This window comes from Myotis davidii, unplaced genomic scaffold (genome assembly GCF_000327345.1).
Source record: "Myotis davidii unplaced genomic scaffold, ASM32734v1 scaffold524, whole genome shotgun sequence".
Classification (NCBI taxonomy): domain Eukaryota; kingdom Metazoa; phylum Chordata; class Mammalia; order Chiroptera; family Vespertilionidae; genus Myotis; species Myotis davidii.
Genome location: NW_006299263.1, coordinates 192,862 through 202,581, shown reverse-complemented (window position 1 = coordinate 202,581; position 9,720 = coordinate 192,862). Strand labels below are relative to the sequence as shown.

The window sequence follows — 9,720 nt, the reverse complement described above, 5'->3', positions numbered from 1 at the left end:
GCAGGTGGGGGGTTGGCAAGGCAGGCGCGGAAGCTTGGCTTCCTCTGTCACTGAAGCAAGCAATCCTCCCTGTTCGTGTCAGCTGCCTGGCTGCCAGCCGCCATCTTGGCTGGCAGTTAATTTGCATATCTTGCTGATTAGCCAATGGGAAGGGTAGCGGTCGTATGCCAATTACCATGTTTCTCTTTTATTAGATAGGATGTTTTTCAATTTAATGATAGTCTCACAAAAATATCTTTGGAAATGAAAATTTGCAATTTGAAGGATATTTTTAGAGAACAGGCTTTGTTTTTTGTTAATCCTTACACAAGGATACTTTTCACTGATGTTCAGAGAGTGGAAGGGAGGGGGAAGACACAGCCAAGAGGGAAACATCGCTGTGAAAGAGACATCGGTATGCTGCCTCCTGCATGCGCCCAGACTGAGGCTGGGGATCAAGCCTGAAACTGAGGTACGTGACCTTGACTGCAATGGCACCCACAACCCTTCAGTCTGCAGGCCACACTCTGTCCTCTGAGTCAAACCGGCCGGGCCATCTCAGGATTCTTTTGAGCCTGTGGAAATTTTTTCCTCTAAAGGGGGTTCATTCTTTCCCACATTTGAGAAACTGAGCTTTATTCTTTCACTGGGTGATATGGATCTTTTTTTTTTTTAAATCTCATTTTCTATTCAAATAGATTTCAGTCTGTTCTTAATTTTATTTTATTTTTTAACTCTCCAGGCGATATCACAAGAAGCTGAACTGAGCAGAGCTATTTGGTTTGAGGTGGTTGCTCAGCTGTTCGATACAGATCAGGAACCCAAGGTGCAGCTTTCAAGGTTTAATACAGAGGCCGCAGGGTCCTGCCTAATGGATCTTTCTTATGAGGCGGCTGCTCTACTGAGGAGCAGCCATTTCTGGGAGGGCCAGGCCGGCCAGCCCCCCGGAGTGCCAAGCGCCACGAATGCCAGGAGAGGTCCTTGGCAGTCAGCAGAGAAGCTGGTTCTGGTGACAGAACGCTGCAGGGGCTGCACCCCGGGAAGCCTGAGAAGCTCCGCATCTTTGCTCAAGGCTAGGAGACTCACTCCTAGGACGGCTGAGGATGAGCTAGTAGGTGCTCCTGAGCCCTGAGATGAAAATCCAGATGAAACAATGACTTATCCATTAGAAACAGGCAATTATGTCTTAAAAACTTGCTCTAAACTGTCATTTTACAATGAACCTTACATGTGAAAGTCCATTTACAACTTTACAAAGGACTTGTTTGCACCTTACACATTTTGACACATGAAGTTAAGTAGGACAGATGAGAAATTGGAGGTGCAGAGACTTCAGTGGAGGCAAGCCTGGGCCAGCACGCTCTCCCTTCTAGCTCGTCATGTGTGCTAACAGCCATCACAGTATATGCTTTGTTAGCGTAACAGTTTTATTTTTAAAGGAAACACACACATAATTGAGAAGCAGCTAAGTGCCCTAAACTACGCTCATGGAAAGCCTCTGGCTCCACCGAGCCCATGGAAGGCAGTGCATTGGCCTCGTGGCAGTTGAATGAAATGGCAGACGGCACCCAGGGGGAGGGAACAGTGTCACAGGCTGGAAACAACCCTGTATATTCACAGCAAATGCCACCGCGTTTACAGGGAGAGGAAAACCCCTCACATGATTCTTCTGTCTGTCGATTTTATTTTTTGTGCCTCTGAGAAGAATCAATCCCATTTAATAATCCTTGTGAAACGCCACAGAAGCCGAGGGGCACAGGCTTCAGGCATGCTCTCATGGACTGACCCTCTCCAGGCGGAGTCTCCTTAGATAACCTGGGACTTACGAGACAGTTCAACAAGGTGGAGCTGCGAGAAGCCGATCTTTTTCCTATCTTTAGATTTGGGCCCGTTCTGCAGTACCGTTTTTAGTTTTGCTTTCATATGAGCTGAACTCTTATCTTTATCCATTTAAAGCAAACGGAAATTCATCTTAAAGAATTAAAATGCAGGGAACAGCTCCTGTGGGAGGGCATCTTCACTTAGGGCCACGCAACCCAAGACACACGTATGCCCGACTCCGCCTGCTCAGGAGAGACAGAAGAAGCCAATCGTTTCTCTGGGCGTAGGTGCTGCCCACGCTGTTCTGCAGTTATAAAGAGAGTAGGAAGTAGAGACAAAAAACTGGGAAATTAAGGATGTTCGTAATGGCCCACCACAGAATGAAAAGGGCTGGTTTCAAGCTTGAAACATAAACATATGTCAATTCCTCTCTCCGTCACAGTTACTGCCAACATCACAGAAACCAGAATGACTTGCAATGGAAGAAAAGCTCATTTTCGTGTGCTGGAATGCTTCTGTGTTCAAGTCCAGAGGTCAAAATCGGTCAGTTTTCACGTGTTCAACCTGCCTTTTTGTCCCTATACCATATAAATAAGTTTCTCCTAACTTTGCTCCTACCCACCACCTAGTTTTATTTCATGAAGTATGGAACCCAAATGAGTTGACTAACTTGCTGTTGTCAGTCTGAGTAAGTCACTTGCTGGCCACATGCAGAATTGAGAAACTGGGTACATGACTTAGCCTTGCAAACTGGAGTGACTTCTTGACAACACACAGGTCGGGGCACAGGAGCGCCGAGCGCCAGAGGCTCCATGCTTGGTCACCAGACGCGCGGTCGTGCCGAGAGCAGTTTCCAGTCTCCGCAGCTGCAGGATGAGGGTGAAGCTTCTCGCCAAGGGGACAGGGTAGGTCCATTTGCTTTGCTCAGCCTCTCTGTTGAATATGCAAGACACCTCCACTTCCTGCCAGAAACACTGCATCAGGTGGACTTTTGGGGCTAATATTTTAGCATCTTCACCATGTACGGGCCTTGTAACCGGTAGCCAATCTTTCTGTAATAATTCCTGGTGCCAACCCCTGTGAAGAAGCAAAACTATAAAAGTAAGAATCTCTACTATTCATAACCACAGTGACCCTCAAAAGCCACCAAACACTCCCTCCTAGCCACTCTCCCCTCTCCCACTCACAGACCACACTGCGTTTCAGACTGAATCTTACTTTAATAAGTTTGGACCATTTCTATTATTTTGAATTCAAGGTGCTGTCTTTCAGAGGCTGCGTATGTGAGATGTCTTCACTCCAATGAAGCCCAACAGCAGTATGCTTTCTAGGAAGCAGAGACCAGAGGTGCGGAAAATGGGGTTTCCACAGAGCGCCAGGAACAAAGGTATGCTGCACTTTACTCCTCGCGAGCGACAACTTCAGCAAAATATCATCAGTCACATTTAAGACTAAGGAAATTAAGTTGCATTAATTTATAGTTTTGTTTTTACTAATTGATTTGATACATGATCAGTATAAGCACCAAAAATTTATACCAGTTTTATGTTTGCAAACATTGCAGGAACTTTAGCTAATTTAAGTCGATCCAAAGTACACCGCCACCAAGAAGCTGAGCCCATAGGAAGATAAAGCATGGCTTATGTAACAGTCTCTTAGAGGGTGGTGAAGAGAATGGGCTTCTGATCCGTTAGAGAAGGCCCGGACCTGTCGTTTTATCGTCTGTAACGATGTTCCTATGTGTTAAGGATGCTGAGAATTCAGGAGGTAGTCCATGAAATGTGATTAGTCTAGAGCCTGGAAAAGGCCAATTCCTCAGAAACACTGGCTGTTATTGTTATTGTTTTAAAGCTTTTCATGATCTAGTATCTGATTATATTTCCATCTTCTGCAACTACTCTCTCCTTAAACACTACGCTCCAGGCTGGAGTGAATTTTTAATTCTTCTAAGTTCCTGTGAGTGTCTGCCTCTTTCCTCATGTTGTTCCCTCTGGCAAATTAACTGAACCTCAGGAGGGAGTTGTGGGAACCTACAATTTATAGCCCTTTGGTTAGAAGCACAGGTAACAACCTAGACTCGTGACTGGAATCTGAAGTGGGAGCAGTCTTGTGCGACTGAGCCCTTCAGCTGTGAGATCTGTCATTATCTCCAGGGAGATAGCGTCGGACTTGAGCTAAATTGTAGGACACCCAGCTGGTGTTGCAGAACTGCCTACGTGTGGAAACCTGTATGTCACAGGTCGGTAGTGTGGTCGTATTCAGAGCACTTTGTGTGACGTAAATGAAAACCAGAGTTTTCCTTACAGTGCTTTGCCCTCCACAATGGACCGTGATGGCTGGTCTGCCTCTAATGCAGGGTAAGCTCCACGTATCTTGTTCATCACTTTGTATTGCTAGTGATCGGTACTGTGCATGAAATCAAGTTAACTGTTAGTTCTCTCAAGTCGGGCCTAATTCTTTGGCCTAAACGTTTGCTATTTAGGAATAGGATCTCCTACCCCCTTCAAAAGTTTTCAGGTACTAAATGGAACTGATGCAATGGGGCTAACAGAACCATATCTTGTGATAACAGGTCACTAGAGAATTACCCTTTTAATCCAAGGATTGCTGTTACTCATAACCTTGTACAACATCACCTTGTTTTTGCATTCTAATCATTACTTCAGTTCAACATTGTGGCCTGGGCTAGAGCGAGGAGAAGACATGAAGACTAATGTGTCAGGCAGTACAGCTCAGACCACTGAATACAGGAAGATTTCTCAAAACCCTCAGAGGGGTACGGACACTTTATCAGATCCTCTATCCATCAGCATATCCAATGACCCAGCATTTGTATTGTCAAGTGAAAAGAATTCTTACATCCAACAAATGACATGTATTCATAATATCCCCAAAATCTATCAATAGAATAGATACATTGTGGTATTTTAAAAAAAAAAAGGAATACTGTGCAGCAATGAAAAATGTACAGCTATCTGCAACAACATGGGTAAGTATCATACCTTGTTTTGCATGAAAGAAACTAGATATAAAAGATTCCATTGCCCTGGCCAGTTTGGCTCAGTGGATAGAGGGTTGGCCTAAGGGTTTGATTCCCAGGTTAAATCCTTGCCCTGGCCAGGGTACATGCAATCTATGTATCTCCCTGTCTCCCCCTCCACCCTACCTTCCACTCTCTCTAAAAATCAATGGAAAAAATAACCTTGGGTGAGCATTAAAAAAAAAAAAAAAGATTCCATCAGAAAAGGCAAAACTAATTTTATGGTGACAGAAATTAGAATATTGGTTACATTTGGAAGCTAATATGGACTGAGTTCTCAAAATGTATCTTGATCTGAATTAGTAGTTACATGGGAACATACACATGCACAAACTAATTACACAGTACACTTAAAATGTATTTTATTGCATGTATATTATATCTCAATTTAAAAAAACATCCATTTAACAGAGGTTTCAATATGTTTTAAAAGCTCTATTTTGCCCAAAGAATTCTGTGAAAGAAGGCAGGGGGAGCGGGAAGAGAGGCAGAATGATCACTCTATCACAGATGCCTCTGGAGTCACTCAATTCAGTGCTTTCCACTTCTAGAGTCCTACCTGCCAGAAACGATTCTTCCCTTTCCCCTTCTCCCACTTGAAAATGCACATTCAAACTGAACTAGGCTGTGGCATAGCAGCATTTAGTAGAGAACAGGAACGTCATGTTAAGCCCGACTTTTCCTCATCTTCAGTTACAGGTACATAGGATTAGCATGGGCAGGTGAAACGAAGGATTTTGATCAAAGGAGAGACATGACTGACTTATACTGTATTTGAAAGAGATCAGTCTGACTGCTGTTTTGAGAACAGAATGAAAGAAAGCTCCAAGAGGTCAGGGAGTTTGATCTGTTCTAGTCACTGCAGAACTGCTAGGACCAGGAGCAATACCTGGCACATATTTAAAAATTCCAATATTTTTTCTTTTTAAAAAAATATATTTTATTGATTTTTTTACAGAGAGGAAGGGAGAGGGATAGAGAGTTAGAAACATCGATGAGAGAGAAACAACGATCAGCTGCCTCCTGCACACCCTCTACTGGGGATGTGCCCGCAACTAAGGTACATGCCCTTGACCGGAATCGAACCTGGGACCCTTCAGTCCACAGGCCGATGCTCTATCCACTGAGCCAAACCGGTCAGGGCTCCAATATTTTTTTTTCAATGAATAAGTGATCAAGGGCAGAAACAGTGAGACCGGTTAAACTACTGCGATAACCCAGGAAGATACGGAAGTGGCTCAGAGCAAAGTCATGGTGGTGAAAAGTAGGCGGAGTCTGAAAACATTTTTAAGGCAGAGTCAAAAGAAAATAATTTGTTGATGTATATAGGGTCTGACATAAGGAGAGGGGTCCAAAATGGCCCAAAGGTTTGTGACGAAAAGAGAGCTTGCCACTATGAGACTGGAAAGACAGTGAGGAGGAGGGATGTAGGAGGACATCGGGAGCTCAGTGCTGGCCATGCTGCTGATGAAATGGCTGTTAGATATTCAAATGCAGATGCTGAGCAATACGTGACTTTGGAAGCCTTTCCTGGTCTTAAAAAGAGAGATGGAGAAAGGCGGTCTCTCTTCATGGCTGTCGTGTTGGAAAGTAACTTCTGCCGGGGGCAGATGTCTTGCAAGGGGAACTGCCTGAGGATGAAGCTGATGTGTGGAGGATGGCAGAGCAGACAGATGAAGACAACCTGGGTCTCTTAATGCTACCGCTGAAACCATGAATTCGCCCAACCCTGAAGCTACTCCAACAATGAAGTTGTTATGAAATAATGTTTTCCATTTAGTGTAAGCCATTTTGGGGGACAATTTTTTGTACTGTGGTAAAATAGATAACATTTACCATTTTAACCAATTTCAAGTATACAGTATAGTGGTATTAAGTACATTTACATTGTTGTGCAACCCTCACCGCCATCTCCAGAACTCATCTTGTAAAGCACACTCCATATCCCAATCCTTCTTCCCCGTCCGTCTCTGGCAACCACCATTCTACTTTTTGTCCCTATGAATTTGGTTACTGTAGGAACCTCTTTTAAGTGGGATCATACGTATTTGTCCTTTCGTGACTGGTTTAGCTCACTATATCTTCAAGGTTCCTCCATGTTGACTTTATGCCATTTTGAGTTTTCTCTTACTGAAAATATTACAACTGGCACGTCAGCTTAAGGGCAGCAACTGATAAACACATGAGGTCACGTCACCATTTAAAATCAGAATTCAGCCCTGGCTGGGGCTGCACAGTGGTTAGAGTGGTGGCCAGCACACCAAAGGGTCATAGGTTTGATTCCAAGTCAAGGGCATGTACCTGGGATACAGGTTTGATCCCTGGCTCCGGTTGGGACTCATGTGGGAGCAACCAATCGATGTCTCTCTCTTCACTTCTGTTCTCTTTAAAGATCAATGGAAAAATATCGTTGGGTGAGGATTAAAAAAATCAATTCAGAGGGGGTAAATCAGACTATGCTACTCTCCTATTTAAAATTGCTAAGGGCGAGTCCCAAGATAAAGCTCAAATTTCTCAGCCTGATATACAGCCTTTCATGCCCAGTCTGGTTTGCCCTTCAGCTTTAGTTCCTGCCACAAATGACCTTTCCTTATCCAAAAAGAAGCTGGGATTTATTGCTGTGCTTTATTTCATTTTGGGGGGCACCTCCATACTGTCCTAGAATTAAGTTCTTTGAAGTCAATGATGTCCATCATTAGGACTTAGCACAGTACAGTGTCTAGCATGTAACCAACATGCCATAAATGCTTGCAGATTTACTGTCCAGGCGTACCACGTTTTATTGTGCTTTGCTTTACTGTGCTTCACTCTAAATGAACTTCACAGAGACCGTGATTTCATCAACACTGAGGCAAAGTCCTCCACCAGCAAAAGGATTATGAATTAACACCATTAAAATGTCCATACTACCCAAAGCAATCTACAGATTCAATGCAAACCCTGTAAGATACTAATGGATTTTTTTCACAGAACTAGAATAGCCCTAAAATTTATATGGAACCACTGAAGACCCTGAATAGCCAAAATAATCTTGAGAAAGAAGAACAAAGTTGGATGTATCCTGCTACCTGACATCAAACTATACCACAGGCTATAGTAAGCAAAACAGCAAAGTACTTGCATAAAAACAAACAGAGATCAATGGAACAGAATAGAGAGCCTAGAAATCAACCCAAATCGATATGCTCACTTAATCTATGACAGGAGGCAAGAATATACCAGTATACAAGGGTGTAAAGACAATCATTTAAATAGTGTTAGGAAAACTGGAGAGACACATGCAAAAGCATGAAACTGGACCACTTTCTTTTACTACATGCAAGAATAAACTCAAAATGGATTCAATACTTAAATCTAAGACCCGGAATCATAGAAGAAAACAGGCAGTAAACAATCTGAAATCACTCTTAGTAACATACATATTTTTAGCTATATATCTCCTTGGGCAAGGGAAACAAAAGAAAAACAAATGTTTGATATTGAACTATAGAGCTTTTGCACAGCAAAGAAAACCACCATCAACAAAAAAAGACAACCCACTGAATGGGAGAAGATAGTCACCAATGATACATATGATAAAGAGTTAATATTCAAATATTTAAGGAACTCAATCTGACTAAAAAATGAGCAGAGAAACTCAAAATCGATATTTCTCCCAAGAGGACATACAAATGGCCAAAAGACATATTAAAAGATGTTCAAAATCACTAATCATCAGGGAAATGCAAATTAAAACCACAATAAGGTATATCACCTGACACCTTTCAGAATAGCTATCATCAATAAATCAAGTGTTGGAGAGGATATGGAGAAAAGGGAATCTTTGTGCACTGTTAGAACTATAAAATGGTATAGCCACCATGGAAAACAGTATGGAGATGCCCCCAAAATTAAAAATAGAACTACCATATGACCTAGAAATTCCACTTCTGGGTATTTATCTAAAGAAATCCAAAACACTTATTTGAAAAGATATGCTCCCCTATGTTCACTGCAGCATTATTTACAATAGCCAAGCTATGGAAGCAACCTAAGTGCCCATTAACAGAGGATGGATAAAGAAGATGTGGTACATATGTACAGTGGGCTATTACTCAGCTATTAAAAAGAATAAAACCTTCCCATTAGTGACAACATGGCAAATACCATCTGATTTCATTTTTATGTGAAATCTCAAAAAAAAAAAAACACACACCCCAAAATAGAAATAAGCTCATAGAGAACAAACTGATGATTGCCAGATAGGAGGGGGTTTGAGTGAAAAAGATGAAGGAATTAAAAAATAAAAATTGCCAGTTATAAAAATAGTCACAGGAATGTCAAGTCAATAATATTGTAATAACTCTGTATGTTGTCAGATGGCTACTAGACTTACCGGGGTGATAACTATGTAAATTATATAAATGTCTAATTACTATTATACACTTAAAACTAATATATTGTATGTCAACTGTACTTTAAAAAAAGTTTCAAAACCGTAAAGACTCCATCAAAAAACTAGATTTAATAATTTTGTATCCTGCTACATTGCCAAAGTCATTTAACACCCAGAAATCTATGGCTTTTTTATACATCAGTAATAACCTAACAGAAAGAGAAACTAAAAAAATCCCATTTACCATTTAAACAAAAAAATTAAGATAGGTAGGAATAAACTTAACTAAGGAAGTAAAAGACGCATACTTGGAAAACTACAGGACGTTGAAAAAAGAGATAGAGGAAGACATACTAGAGCAGAAGAATATACTGTGTTCAAGGATTGGTAGAATCAACATCATCAGAATGTCCATTGTCCATACTACCCAAAGCAATCTATAGATTCAATGCAATCCCCATTACAATACCAACAGCATATTTCAAAGGCCTAGAACAAACTCTCC

At 41.8% G+C, this 9,720-nt stretch overlaps 1 protein-coding gene across 1 annotated transcript in view; it reads right to left on the bottom strand.

The window, feature by feature from the left end:
* Positions 1-171: 171 nt before the first annotated feature.
* The window catches only part of ELP3 (elongator acetyltransferase complex subunit 3), an 89,451-nt gene continuing 79,902 nt past the window's right edge, over positions 172-9,720 (bottom strand). Inside the window, exon 14 of the mRNA XM_015571163.1 lies at positions 172-2,877. Coding sequence (XP_015426649.1) covers positions 2,798-2,877 — 80 coding nt within the window. The 3' untranslated portion in view covers positions 172-2,797. The remainder of the gene's footprint in view (positions 2,878-9,720) is intronic.